Source organism: Nycticebus coucang, chromosome 16 (assembly GCF_027406575.1).
Source record: "Nycticebus coucang isolate mNycCou1 chromosome 16, mNycCou1.pri, whole genome shotgun sequence".
In the NCBI taxonomy this organism is placed as follows: Eukaryota; Metazoa; Chordata; class Mammalia; order Primates; family Lorisidae; genus Nycticebus; species Nycticebus coucang.
The window spans coordinates 61,168,076-61,183,783 of record NC_069795.1 but is presented as its reverse complement, the minus strand read 5'-3'; the positions used below and the strand labels follow the sequence as shown (position 1 = coordinate 61,183,783).

General features: G+C 33.8%; 1 protein-coding gene across 1 annotated transcript in view; it reads left to right on the top strand.

Moving 5' to 3' along the window:
- The window catches only part of SLC9C1 (solute carrier family 9 member C1), a 114,618-nt gene that overhangs the window by 69,091 nt on the left and 29,819 nt on the right, over positions 1-15,708 (top strand). The window contains exons 16-22 of the mRNA XM_053564629.1: positions 3,239-3,424; positions 5,284-5,433; positions 6,379-6,430; positions 7,612-7,760; positions 9,986-10,111; positions 11,224-11,322; positions 11,864-12,034. Coding sequence (XP_053420604.1) covers positions 3,239-3,424; positions 5,284-5,433; positions 6,379-6,430; positions 7,612-7,760; positions 9,986-10,111; positions 11,224-11,322; positions 11,864-12,034 — 933 coding nt within the window. The remainder of the gene's footprint in view (positions 1-3,238; positions 3,425-5,283; positions 5,434-6,378; positions 6,431-7,611; positions 7,761-9,985; positions 10,112-11,223; positions 11,323-11,863; positions 12,035-15,708) is intronic.

Here is a 15,708-nt window from a genome sequence, read left to right as displayed (position 1 = left end):
AAAGTAAGGGCATCAGGCTAAGTAAGAGAGGACAAATTAATCAAAATTACAGATCAGTATCTTTGGTACAATAGAGAAATACACAGAATACTATGGGAATAAACGGAAGGAGTTTCTCACACAAAATAGTAGGGTCAGAGAAGGAATGTTTTCAATGGACAGAGATGCTTGGGCTAAATTTTAAATAATGTATAGGAATCAAAGAAGAAAATGAGTATATGAGTGCATAGCCCAAAGGATAATAAGAAAAAGAGAAAACTTAGAATCAAAACTGTGGCATACATGTATGTAAGGAATAGCATTTCCAATACAGAGCTCCAGGGCTGGCTTGGTCAGGATGAAGACTGAAGAGATAGATGTTAAACTAGTCTGAAGGATATAGAAAATGAGGCAAGAGACTTAGACGTCAATTAAACGATAAAGGACTTCAAAGACCTGCTGTCTTCTCTACTTTTCTGTTATCGACTATTATTCATAATCTAATGACTCCCATATTTTATCCAAAGCCTCAGATCATGTAGATAACTGCTGACGGGATCCCTCACTAAATACTGTACAAACATCCCAAGCAGCATATTCAAAAGAAATCTGTTTTCCAAACCTATTCTTCCTTCAGAATTCCACTGGAAACCCAATTCCCAAGCTGGAATTCACAGTCATCTTTGAAGCCTCCCATTCTCAGAGCTATAGCAAGTCTTCAAGAAATATTTTCTGAAATAAAGGACTAACAGAATGAACCATAAAAAAATAGCAGGTGTTTTGAATATTTTCTCCCCTGGAATAAATGCTTCAATATTTCAGTCATTGCACTCCAAACTAATGTTATAATTACCAGTATGAGAATATATTTTCATTTACCACATCTATATTCAAATAATTATATTTAAAAAGAAAGATGTTATGATATCAAACCACTATATCAGGTCACACTTGTGTATTATTTAAAAATTACTTGTACCAGTATTATAAGTTTACCAGCTCAACTGCTAGGTAATAGTTAAGTGAGGTAAAACACGTGGGTACAGATATAGAAATTTTTCACATATATTTCACTTTAACTTTCAAAAATGAGCCCCTTCCATAATATTCTTATTATACTAGAAATTGCATTTTTAACTGGAAACACACCTCAACTATATTCAGTTGGCATTCAGCTGGCCTTGGACAGAACTGTCAGAAAAAATTTCCACTACAGATTCAAGGCAATGAAATCTTCATTTCCAGAACTCAGATTAAGTTATAACATGAGTACCTTCAAATTAATATAGTCAACTCAAGAAAAGAGGACTATGTGTTCTAATCTGGTCTTATGCCCAGTAGTAGTGGATTTGTAAATGTTTCAGTTTTCCTATTTTCTTTGAATTACTTCTAAAAAGTCACCTTTTAAAAGTATTCATCCAAAAAAAAATGTCTGAATCAACAAATACTCTAGTTGGCTCTCTAGATTTGTGAAGGAAAAAACTTTCAAAGCTACGTAAGAAACTTTAATAAAAATGAGAGAAGCAATTTCTCATCGTGCAACTATCTTATTTAAAAGACTGCCATTCATGGATGTGGAGAAAAGGGAACACTTCTACACTGCTGGTGGGAATGCAAATTAATACATTCTTTTTGGAAAGATGTTTGGAGAACACTTAGAGATCTAAAAATAGATCTGCCATTCGATCCTATAATTCCTATATATACCCAGAAGACCAAAAATCACATTATAACCAAGATATTTGTACCAGAATGTTTATTGCAGCCCAATTCATAATTGCTAAGTCATGGAAAAAGCCCAAGTGCCCATTGATCCACAAATGGATTAATAAATTGTGGTATATGTACACTATGGAATATTATGCACCCTTAAAGAAAGATGGAGACTTTACCTCTTTCATGTTTACATGGATGGAGCTGGAACATATTCTTTTTAGTAAAGTATCTCAAGAATGGAAGAAAAAGTATCCAATGTACTCAGCCTGACTATGAAACTAATTTATGGCTTTCACATGAAAGCTATAACCCAGTTGTAACCTAAGAATAGGGGAAAGGGAAGAGGGAGGGTAGGGAGGGGGGAGGATGGGCAGAGGGAGGGTGATTGGTGGGATTACACCTGTGGTGCATCTTACAAGGGTACATGTGAAACTTAGTAAATGTAGAATATAAATGTCTTAACACAATAACTAAGAAAATGCCAGGAAGGCTATGTTAACCAGTGTGATGAAAAATGTGTCAAACGGTCTATAAAATCAGTATATGGTGCCTCGTGATTACATTAATGTACATAGCTATGATTTAATAATAAAAAAATAAAATAAAAGACTGCCATTATTCGGCCTATTGAAAAGCATTCTAATAAGCTATTTTTGCTCTAGTGTAGAAACACATGATTATGGAGTAAAACATACAGAAGTAGCTTCTGAAATGTGTTTATGTGCATGTACATGTGTTGATAAAGTGTTAGCTCTACAAATATGTTTACAGAGATAAAGAAAAAGATTGATACAATCACCAAGGTCATTTTGATGGAATGGTTACTTTTACAAAAGTTTTTAAAAAGTTAAAAATGAGTTTTATTATGCCAATTAAGTTTTAACAATCTCTAGAATATAAAGTTATAAAATCCCAGAATGAAACTACAGAAGTGAAGTTAGTGAAGAATCCACCTTTTAATAAATAAATCTTTAGATCTTGCTTTAATAAAAACCTTGCCCACATGCATCACAACAAACATAATCTAATTTTTTTCTTTTTTACTCAGAATCACCATTTTGGATAGCAATCGTAATACAAAAAAAATGGAACACAACACAGAAGAATATTGTGATATTTAGGCGTATTTGCTTTAAATTAAAAGACCCTGTGACACTATGTTTTTGTTTCAATTTCCTGCTTTTCCATTACTGCTATCTTTTAGAGTGTCATTATATAAATTTGTTTCTTTTTGTCTACAACTGAGCTTTATACCTAATCCTAAATCAGCAGTCCTTTGAGTGTTTCTTTACTACAAGATAGAATTGATGAACTTTTTTTGTTTGTTTGATTTTGGTTTCCTGGTAGTATTTCATACATGTAGAGTCTTAATATAAATGAGAGAAAAATGGTAGTATTTCATACATGTAGAGTCTTAATATAAATGAGAGAAAAAGCAAATTGGTAATCCTTAAGTTATGGTGGAAAATGTAAAAACCAAAAATATAATACAACATCACAAAATATAAAAAGTATAATAATTAATTTCTTTTTAAATCAACAGATGGCAGCAACAAGGAAGGAATATTTTTCACATACCTGGAACATATTTGAATTAGCAATTACATTAATTGGCATTGTAGATGTAATACTTACTGACACAAAGGTCATTAAGTATAATTTTGATATGGTTCAAGCAGTGGTCTTTATAAAAATTGTTCGACTTCTTCGTTTACTACGTATATTGAAGGTAAAAGACAAATCATGCAATTTCAAATTCCTGCGTATTTTTATGAAATGTAGACTAAAATTAGTTTCCTAATTTTATGGCTACCACATCATGTTGCACTAATATTTATGTTTCAAATTCTAGCTACCGTAGACAAGAATTTTGTAATATTATATGATGAATATCCAATTATATTAGAAATTCATTTAGCACATGAAGTATAGAAATACTTTTCACAGCCTTTTCTTTGAATAGAGAGCACATGAGAAATTCTACACTAATGTATACCAGGGAAGTACAAGTTAACCCCAAAGTAATGTTTATTTCTGTAGGTACCTAGGGAATAAAAGATGAAAATCAACAAAACAAAAAACCATGCAAACCATTCATAGGGACAAAACAAATAGCATACATTCATACAAATTAAGGGAAAAAATACACATTTCATATTATGTTCAGTTCACCCTATTATATAATCATGATATCAAAAATGACCTTTATCTAATATATGTTTCTATAACAAGTATGATGGGCATATTTTTCATATGATTCTTTTAGTGACATAAAACTCATTCCATCACAAGGCATGTAAGTATATAAATAAATACAGAGGATATTCTCTCTCTTCACCCAACTGCATCTTCTACCTTTTTCTCTATACATACAAAAATAAGGCGCACACACACACACACAAGCACTGCGGTAGATACAAAGCTAAATAAAACAAAGTTCATCTACAGATAAAGCTAACAGAATCTTTACATTTAGATCTTTCTTACATACATTTAAATATAATTTTGCTACTGAGAGGTATAAATCAACCAGGTATAAAAGTATATAAATAGTAGCTCCTTTATTTTTTAGTATTCTAGGGAACTGTAAGTAATGCTAGAGTGCAATTTGACCTGCAGAAGGTCATCTCACGTAGTGTAATGACTGATTAATTCTTGACAGGGAGATAGAGACAGCCTACCAATTAATTTAGATGAAGAAACTGATGAACTACCTAAGAAAAGTTTGTTTATGTAATCTTGAAACTCTGAACCCTTATCTTATGTCAAACGGTTGGCTCTTCAACTATGAAGACACATTTGATATAAGCTCTATCCCCAGGGGGCTTATTGTACAAGAAAAATGACAAATAATCTACATATTCTAATGTTATATGGTAGTGTAAGTACAAAACAGGAATATGTACAGAATGCTGGTTGGATAGAAAAGATTTCCTTTGTTAGGTGATACTTGGACTGAACCCCAAAGCTGAGTATAATCTCTTTGGGGATTAATGGCTCGTGGTTGGCGGGTAGAGTACGAAGGTTGTGCAATATAGATAGGAAACAAAGGGAACAGCAAATGACTAAAGCTAGGGGACTGCGCAGTGGTAACAAATAACCCATAGACTTCAATCCTTTACAAAGAACCAAGGAGACGGAGAAGAGAAGTTAATTTGGGGTTCTAACAAGCAGTATGGCTGTGGTGGATTCTTACCTATGGAACCATCTAATAAGAAATTTAGTAGGAGATTTGGCATATAAAAATGACAGTACTTTATATAGGTATTTTGTGACCTAAGCCCAAAAAATGTATCACATTTTTTCGAGAAATTTAGCTAGTTGAAAATAGCATCAAATTCTTTATAAGTAAAGAATAAAGTTTTAAACTTCATAAAGGTGCCCAGTATTATTAGTCATAGAGAAATAGCTATTGTCACAAAGTTATAAAGACATCATAAATAAAAGAAGTAAGAACATTGACAGGTTACAGTATTTACCATTGAGGGCAGTTACCTACTATTATATATGTTGGTTAAAGTAATCAGCATATAATTAAATAGTATTTGTACAGTTTATATGAAATTGTATTCCCGTTTTGTTTTTCAGCTCATTACACCAAAGTTGCTGCAAATAATAGATAAAAAGATGTGTCATCAGCTGTCCTTTAGGTATGCCATACTAAAAGGATATGTCCAAGGTGAATCAGATGTAATGACTATAATTGATCAGATTGCAAGTTCTAAACAGGCTAAACAGGTGAGGAAAACCTTAAATAATAAGGAAAGAGTTCAGTCCCCCTGCCGCTCACTTGCCCTCACCCATCGTGTTCTCTATTTATGTAGATATGATATTTGATTTCTGCTTTGCTAATTTGTATAATAACTTTAACTAGTCTACATTTAAATTACTCAAATACTTCTTCACTAAAATGTCTGTGCCATATCATCAAGTTGCAAGGCTCTTGGAAGACACCTTTCTGTCTTTGTGGGAACTATCAGGAAACCAATGTGCAATGATTTCCCAATGCAAGCTCCATGATCTGTCAGGCTACAGATGCTTTCCATGGGAAATATTTGAAGGTGAGAAGTGACAGCAGTATTGAGCACAGAGAGCTTCCTCATAATGCCCCAAAACTCCCTCTTTCTCTTTCCATCCTTGTTTTCCCCACAGTATACAGGAATGGAAATAAAAGCAACTAATTTGGCAAATACAAAGAAGAAAACAATAATCCAGAGGGAAACCTATACTCATTGCTTCATTATGCAGATGAGGAAAAAGAGAACTTAAATGATTCTGCCCAAAATCACATAGCTAGTAAACACTAAATGCTAGGTCCAAAATTCTAGGTGTTTTTTTTTTTCAATATTGAGACAAATTAATACAATATGTGCCCATAAGCCATCCTCATGTACCAATTTTGAGGCTCTCATAAAGTTGAAAGTACCTACCATGCCTGCTTTTTTCAGAATCAATAATATCCTAAAGTAAAATGTCTCGAAATCTGCCTAATGCTACTTGTTATCTTCATCACCCAGTCCTACTGAAAAAAAGAGTGCTGCAGCACAAAATTCAATTCCAATTGCTGGAAAGCCCTTCATTTCTTTAAATTTATTAATTTAGGTTAAAAATCCTTCAGTTGCAAATGACATCTTATAAAAGTCTGTTTTTCCAATGAAGAGTAACATTTCTTTTGGTCCTTAGATGTTATTAAAGCGGGTAACAAAGAATATAGAACATGCTATGAAAGAGCTAGGTAAGTGGCTGCCATCCTAAATATTTACCATGACCTTCTCTTATGATCACTACTTCAGAAAGGCAATGTTTTTTTTTTATAACTAGAGCTAATTTTTAGAGAAAACCTACTCAGTAATAATGATGAAAGGAATAACTTGAACAATGAATGTGATCTTATTTTCATCAGATGGAAAAATACAATATTTCTTATCCACACTTGTTCTCTCTGCCTTATACAACAATGAACGTTATTTCTGTTTATATGAATTAGCACGCCATGATCATGCATGTCATTATAGCCTTTATGAATTATTTCTTCCAAACCAGAAATACATTACCTTCTTGAGTGACACAAAGAAAGAAGTTATTTTTTACCTTCACTTGCCACAGAACTGCCATTTAAAGAGTTAGGTCTTGGCAATGAGTTGAAATCAAAAGAGAGTCTATTAGATCTGCTGGGAGGCCCAATGGCCAAACACGCCAACAACCTATTCTCTGAGTCATGCCAAGTCGTATTCCTGGTGCAGGACAAATTATGCAAGTAGAACAGACAGACCCCCTTAGTATAATGTTGATGTGTGAGGAGGAATAAAGGGTTTTGTACCGGATGGTGGGCTGCAAAAGGATATGGCAAGCATGGAAATGAGGTCAGGCTTGAGAGATCTTCAAATGGCAGATAGTTACCAAGCCAGATAAGAGGTCATGATTAAGGAGAAGCCCAAATGTAAAATCTAAGTGGATGAAATTTTCACAGGCATCAGGAATCCAGATGAGACAGGCAGAAGAGCATAGATGTGTGAGTCATCTCATCTAGATGCATTGGCAAGGTGAATGGACAATGACCCAGGATGAATGAGAGAAATAAATCATAAGCCATATCTAAGCACAGTCTGTACTTAAAAATCCTAATTCAAACAGAATTTGAAAGTAGGTCATGCACTCCAGGAAGCCTCCCACTCTCTACACAAGTATGACTGTTAATCCTAGGATATGGACTTAGCAGAAGTGTAAGTACTGCCGAGATAAGGGCAGGCAGAACTCTGGCACTACTAGGGAATAACTGATTGCAATGGCCCCTCCAGGAAGAGATATATTTCCCTGTGAGAAGGGGGGTACTCTTAGAGTTTTTAGATCAGAATATTGGCTTAAACATTTAAAACATTGTTCTTATTCCACCTAAAAATATTTTATGATTTTCAGGCTACTTAGAATATGATCACCCAGAAATCACTGTCACTATGAAAACAAAGGAAGAGAGTAATGTCATGCTAAATATGGCTAAAGAAATTATTAAGGTTTTCAGGTCAAAAGGAATTATTTATAAAATCGAAGGTACTGAAATTAATAAGGTAAGAGAGGATATTGTTAAAGCAAATATATTGACTTGATGTATAGTCATTCACATTCTTCAAGCCTACTTTTGACTCTTTCCATTTTGACCATTCCTAAGATATGAAAATCTCTCTTAAAATAATTATCAAAATACAAGCACCCATCATAGACAGTTTCCTTCCTGCAGTCCCAATGGTCAACTTCTTTTTTGATTTTTGCTACAATGAGGGACAACCTTTTTCTCTTATTTGCTCCCAAACCAAGCATTTGATGAATCTATTCTTTATCCTACATTATAGTGGGAATTACACTATGTTCTTGAGAATTATCTGTAACCCCGAAATAATGTTTTCTATATAAACCATAACTTACGAGAACATGCAATGGGATAAGGTTAGGATTGACTACATTTCCTTTTTATAAGTTATATAAATGATACCATTATATGTAAAAAGATAGAAAGGGATGCTAACCTATTCTGGAAGTACAAACTTAACATCAAAGGTGGAAATAAAAAATAATAAAGCTGTAAATAGATATACAAAACTTCTGAGTATAATAGTAGTGAACTGAATCGGGTAGTATTATCAAATGTGTAATATACTTTGTTTAAGTAGGTTTTATCTCCCAAAATAGCTAGGTGACTCACATAGAGATGAAAAAACCCACCTGATAAAATTCAGCCCTCATTCAGAATGTTCAAAACAACCTTGGAAAACTAATAAGAGAAGGAATGGCCTTAAAGTCAGCAGTAAACAACTATGTTAGCAAAATATATAATGAGTGCCCTTCCAACTAGTGAACACTCTGCTGGAGGTCTTAGCCAGTCAACAAAGAAAGATTGAAAAGAGGAAACAATTCCTAAGGAATTAACCTAAAAACAGTAGGACTAATAAAAGAATTTGATAAGGTATTCTGAAATAAAATCAATATACAACATTTTTCCCCAATAAAAAGTGTAGAAAGATAGTCTACTCACAATTGCAATTTAAAACTCTGAATTGTTAAGTAGAACCTAACAAAAGGTAGGTAACACTCATGTGGCAAGAACTAAAAAATTCTGCTGAATATGTGTGCTGCAAGGGGTTGACAAACATTTTCCATAAAAGGTAACAAATATTTTATATTATATGGGCCAAATGCCCCCTGCTACCATTATTAAATTATGCCATTGAAGTACCTAGACAACATACAATTAAATAGACATGGTTATGATCCAAAAATAATTTTACAAAAGCAGGTATCAAGCCGGTGTTGGCCCACAGGTAATAGTTGCAACTTGCGCCCTAGAGAATCAACTGTATAAATCTCAAAAACATAATATTGAGCAAAGGAAACCAAATAGAAACAAGGTTTTTTTATGCAGATAAAGCTATAAATCAGAAAAAGATAAACTATGATAAGAGAAGAATCATGGTTATCTTTGGTTAGAAGTAATTATTAGAAGAGACCTTAAGGAAAGACTCTGTGGTAGCAAATGTCTTATTTCTTGTTTCTAGAAACATTTGTAAAAAAATGTGTAAAACATTTTTTTAATTTTTTAAAAAAATTTAAAAAAAATTTTGTGTGTGGGGGTTAATGTGAGGGTACAACCAAGTCAAAATATTTGATTTTGTTAGGCAGAGTCCCTCTTGTGGTTATGTTCTACACTCAAAAGGTGTGCTAAACACCCACACCATGTACCCATTCAGTGGGAACATCCCCCACAACTTGAATTGAAATGAGTTTGTATCCTTGGTGAGCATACATTAAATTGCTTACTGGCTTCATATTAGTATTGAGTACATTGTATAATTGCTTTTCCATTCTTGTGATACTTTACTAAGAAGAATGTGTTTCAACTCCATCCAAGATGTGAAGTCACTAAAGATGTTTACACTTTGTGAATAATCTTTGAGGGAATGTTTATGATTTGTACACTTTTTTGCTCCAATAAAAAGGTTTACTTTTAAAAATTAAATCTAAGACTTCAAAATAATGATCACCCACAGATACAAGAAAATGCTATAAGGCAGCTGTTCTCAACCTGTGGGTCACGACCCCTTTGTAACAATGAAAAATACATCGCAGCATTAGGAAGGTTGAGAACCACTGCCAGGGAAAGGGCTTGGAGGTTTTCATAGTCTATAGAACAAAAATCTCAGGAGATCAAGAATAGGGAACAGTACAAAAACATAGTTGTTTTAAATGTTCTTCAAACAGCAGGTTGGTTCATCTTCTTTCTTAAATTTTGTGGTTTTAGTTAATCATGGCCAAAAAAAGACAAGTGCTTGATTTTCAACCTTTTATCAAGCCTCTTACTGTTGAAGAAGCTCTATATCATATTCCATGGCTAGATAAAGATCCAGACCATATAGATTTCATTCAGGTAGTATTTTTATTTCCTAGTAACTAACAATCATTTTTAAAATAAGGATTTAACTGTGATACTATCTAGTTTAAAATTTTCTAAATGTTCCTTATTGCTTACGGGATAAAATCAAAACCCTTGTAAATGATATGAGAAATCCTTCCCCAGTCTGTCTTTTGCATACCTCTCAAGCTTCACCTTCTGTTTCCCATTTGCCACATACTCCCTATGCTGTATTTGTACTGAACTATTTATGATGTCCCATATGCTTTACACTGTTTTCTAATTCCTTCATCTCTGTGTGTTATTTACTTTTCTTGAAATGCCCTTTCTTTTAATCTTATTACTCTGCTTATTACTCCTCTGGAAACATCCCCACCAGAGGCACTCAGAAAAGTGGGCATTGCAATCAAATGCCCCACCAGAAGACAATCACCTTGTGGTCCATCCTGAGTTTGGAGGACCAATGTTGCCACCATTGCATCCAGTATATGATATCTTCAGTATTGTGTTAGGTATATCCTATTACAATTATATGCACATCTCTCTCTCTCTCTCCTATTGTAATTTTTAGCTTGTCCATCTTTTCATACCCATGCCCTAGAATATGCGTGTGGAATGAACAAATAAGTGAATCTAAATCTAACTTGTTCTAACAATATTCTTCTTCTGTATCTATTTTTTTACCAAAAGAATAAATATATTTTCACCTGCTTAAGATATTTTGAATAAATGAATTCTTTATTTACTTTATCAACTATTTAGACTAGAGCATGAGGCTATATAAGACATTTATGTTACATTAGCCTACATCTGCTGTCATTACTTTTCATCCAGATGAAATATTTTCATCTTCTCATTACATTCATATTCCCAGATTATTTCTCTTCTAATCCATATATAAATACCTAAAATTACATGTATCCATGAATATAGATATCCATCTTCCTTTCTTTGCAGTCTGTAATTCCTATTTTCTCTTACAATTTTATTACTAACATGATGTCTCAGATCATATTGAATGAAATTTACTTTAAAAATGTAAAACTCTTTTCAAAATGTAAACTTTAATGCTACCTACCATTATTAAAATATTATTTATAGCTTATGTATTTGGTGATATTTTTTAGGAAAGAGCCAGGGTTGTAACATATGATTGTGGAAATGATATATTTAAAGAAGGTGATGAGCCCAAAGGAATTTATATAATTATATCAGGCATGGTGAAGGTAAGACAGAGTTATTAATAAATGCACTTATGAACATTAGCTTTTAAAAACTTTATAAAGCTGAAAAATTATAGCTTTTAAAAACTGTGTAGTTCCTTTTTTTAATGACTACAGCTGCCAACTAAATGACAATTTCCATGTCCAAACAATGGAAAACATTGCCATTACCAAACATTACCTTTTAAGCCATACTTTCTTATAGATAACAAGAAACCACCAAAAGAGTCACCTTTTAATATGAAAAATTGCAAATTGTTATTCACCTTATGTTTATATTAGTTGCATATTTTACCATTCTACAATGGGTGTAGGTTGGCTGAGTAGAAGGAATCAGAAAGATCGAAGTATGTAAAAATTCTTTGTGTCTAAATCATTGCTAATTTAATAAATTTATTGAAAAGGAATGAGCAATAAGTATTCTCAGGGTATATGTATAAATTAAAGTTGTCTAAAGCAAGGTGCAAAGACTCATAAATCAGATAATTTCAGTAACACAAGTTAACTGGCATGTGTATTTTTCTCCTTCTTTGTTTCTGAACAGCTTAAACGATCAAAGCCAGGTTTCGGGAATGAGCAAGTACCAGAGTCAGAGGAGAAAGATTATTCGATAATTTACACAGAGTATGTACTCAATGGAGAAATAATAGGAGAGATAAACTGCTTAACTAATGAACCTATGAAATATTCTGCCCTCTGCAAAACTGTAGTGGAGGTCAGTATACACTACCTATGAGTTACTATTGTATCCTGTTAAGTATTTAATATCAAATTTGTATTTAGTACAAAGGAACAAAACTTGCTCACCTAGTGTACTGTCCTGGCAGAATGGGTTGTGAAAGTTAACCTACCGTAATGAAAGGGGGATTTAACCAGAAAAACTGTTACATGAGCTCTTTCATAGACAAACTGGGAAAGATATGTTAACTATCAATACCACAATTTGAAGTATGAGGGAGAGAAAAATATCAGAGCTGGAACATATCAATAGAAAGTTGAACAAAATGGATGGGTTTTCCTGGACAACACTTTGGACATAATCTTCAAAGTATCAGCAGTTCCCAGTGGCGTACATTGGATCCAAAAAGAATAATGGTCGCAAACAGTTGAACCCCATAAATATGTAAAAAAATCCATAAGTTGATAATGAAACGAAATTTTGTTTATTTCCAGTAAGGTAGCTAGGATATCATTTCATTATTCTGAAAATGGGTTTTTTTGAGGGAAAGAATTAAACACTTGTCTTGTCTTTCCTATATGAACCCTTTTAAAGTAACAACAGCAACAACAACAACAAAAAAAGATTTTGAAAAATTCTGCTGTAGAGAATTCCAGCTAACAAATGCAAAAATAGAGAATCAGAAAATCACCATTTTTTTCACCTCTAGTAAAATAATGTGTTTAGGCAAGAACTACCAACCAATGCCAAAACCATGAAATGGAATGCTAGTAGGATACTTTATAATGAAGGGAATACCACCCAAGACACTGATCAACCTTAGCAGCAGGTTCAAATCCAGCCTGGGCCTGCCGAACAACAATGACAACTACAGTCACAAAATAGACAGGTGTTGTGGAGGGCACCTGTAGTCCCAGCTACTTGGGAGACTGAGGCAAGAGAATCACTTAAGCCCAAGAGTTTGAGGTTGTTGTGAGCGGGGACACCAGAGCACTCTACCGAGGGCAACATAATAAGACTGTGACTCAAAAAAAAAAAAAAATATGGTAAGAAGAGAAACAAATTAATTGAAACCAGTAAAGACTAATTTGCAAAATTTAGAAAGTGAGTGATTCTAAGGAACAAATAATATGATTTCTTCAATAAATCATTACCATAAAAAGAGTGTGGAAGGAGAAGAGAAGCAAGCAAAGGAAAATTATTTAAAATGGACTTGAGAGATACAGTAACCAAATATAATTGTTCTACTTGAAGAAACCAGAGATCTATTTGGGACAATTTAGGAAATTTTAACATACAGACTATTAGGTGATATTTTAATTTGTGTTAGATAATTACATGTTATGTCTTTAAAATGTCTCTATAATTCAGTGATGTATATTAAAATATTTTAAAGTTCAATTATATAATACCTAATATTTGCATAAAAATACTCTAGATTTCTGCTTCAGGAAGCCTCCAAATATTCAGTAATTTATATGCCTTTAAGCCACATTGTGGAGGAGAATTCCTTTTTTTAAAAATTTAATTCTTTACTAAATCATAACTGTACACATTTATGGGGTACAATGTAATGATTTGATATACAATGTGGAATGCTTAAATCAAATTGATTAACATAACTGTCACCTCACTTTTTATAAATTGAGGAGCTTTCAAGTATGGTGCATAAATGTTAATTATTACAATTTCTTCATATTGATTTTTGCCCTTGACAAATTATGTAGTGTCCATCCTTTTCTTTCCTTATGTTTGCTGGTTTAAATATAATTATATCTACAAATAAGATTGCAACCCCTGATTTTTTCTGATCTCCATTGCCTATATTACAGATGTTCATCTTCACTTTGAGTCTTTTTTTATCCTTTGAGGTAAGAAGAGTCTCTTGCAGGCAACAGATACCTGGCCTGAGTTTTTGTACATAGTCAGCCAGCCTGTGCCTCTTTTTTTTTTTTTTTTAATTGGGGATTCATTGAGGGTACAAAGAACCAGGTTACATTGATTGCTTTTGTTAGATAAGGACCCTCCTATAGTTGTGTCCCCAAAAGGTGTACCACACTCCTTGATCTCCCACCCCCTCCCTCCTTCCCTTTCTTTTTTTTTTTTTTTTTTATTGTTGGGGATTCATTGAGGGTACAATAAGCCAGGTTACACTGATTGCAATTGTTAGGTAAAGTCCCTCTTGCAATCATGTCTTGCCCCCATAAAGTGTGACATACACCAAGGCCCCACCCACCTCCCTCCTTCCCTCTTTCTGTTTCCCCCCCCATAACCATAATTGTCATTAATTGTCCTCATATCAAAATTGAGTACATAGGATTCATGCTTCTCCATTCTTGTGATGCTTTACTAAGAATAATATCTTCCACGTCCATCCAGGTTAATACGAAGGATGTAAAGTCTCCATTTTTTTTAATGGCTGAATAGTATTCCATGGTATACATATACCACAGCTTGTTAATCCATTCCTGGGTTGGTGGGCATTTAGGCTGTTTCCACATTTTGGCAACTGTAAATTGAGCTGCAATAAACAGTCTAGTACAAGTGTCCTTATGATAAAAGGATTTCTTTCCTTCTGGGTAGATGCCCAGTAATGGGATTGCAGGATCAAATGGGAGGTCTAGCTTGAGTGCTTTGAGGATTCTCCATACTTCCTTCCAGAAAGGTTGTACTAGCTTGCAGTCCCACCAGCAGTGTAAAAGTGTTCCCTTCTCTCCACATCCACGCCAGCATCTGCAGTTTTGAGATTTTGTGATGTGGGCCATTCTCACTGGGGTTAGATGATATCTCAGGGTTGTTTTGATTTGCATTTCTCTAATATATAGAGATGATGAACATTTTTTCATGTGTTTGTTAGCCATTCGTCTGTCGTCTTTAGAGAAAGTTCTATTCATGTCTCTTGCCCATTGATATAAGGGATTGTTGGCTTTTTTCATGTGGATTAATTTGAGTTCTCTATAGATCCTAGTTATCAAGCTTTTGTCTGATTGAAAATATGCAAATATCCTTTCCCATTGTGTAGGTTGTCTCTTTGCTTTGGTTATTATTGTCTCCTTAGCTGTACAGAAGCTTTTCAGTTTAATGAAGTCCCATTTGTTTATTTTTGTTGTTGTTGCAATTGCCATGGCAGTCTTCTTCATGAAGTCTTTCCCCAGGCCAATATCTTCCACTGTTTTTCCTATGCTTTCTTGGAGGGTTTTTATTGTTTCATGCCTTAAGTTTAAGTCCTTTATCCATCTTGAATCAATTTTTGTGAGTGAGGAAAGGTGTGGGTCCAGTTTCAGTCTTTTACATGTAGACATCCAGTTCTCCCAACACCATTTATTGAATAGGGAGTCTTTCCCCCAAGGTATGTTCTTGTTTCGTTTATCAAAGATTAGGTGGTTGTAAGATGTTAGTTTCATTTCTTGGTTTTCCATTCGATTCCAAGTGTCTATGTCTCTGTTTTTGTGCCAGTACCATGCTGTCTTGAGCACTATGGCTTTGTAGTACAGACTAAAATCTGGTATGCTGATGCCCCCAGCTTTATTTTTATTACAGAGAACTGCCTTAGCTATACGGGGTTTTTTCCAGTTCCATACAAAACGCAGAATCATTTTTTCCAAATCTTGAAAGTATGATGTTGATATTTTGATAGGAATGGCATTGAATAGGTAGATTGCTTTGGGAAGTATGGACATTTTAACAATGTTGATTCTTCCCATCCATGA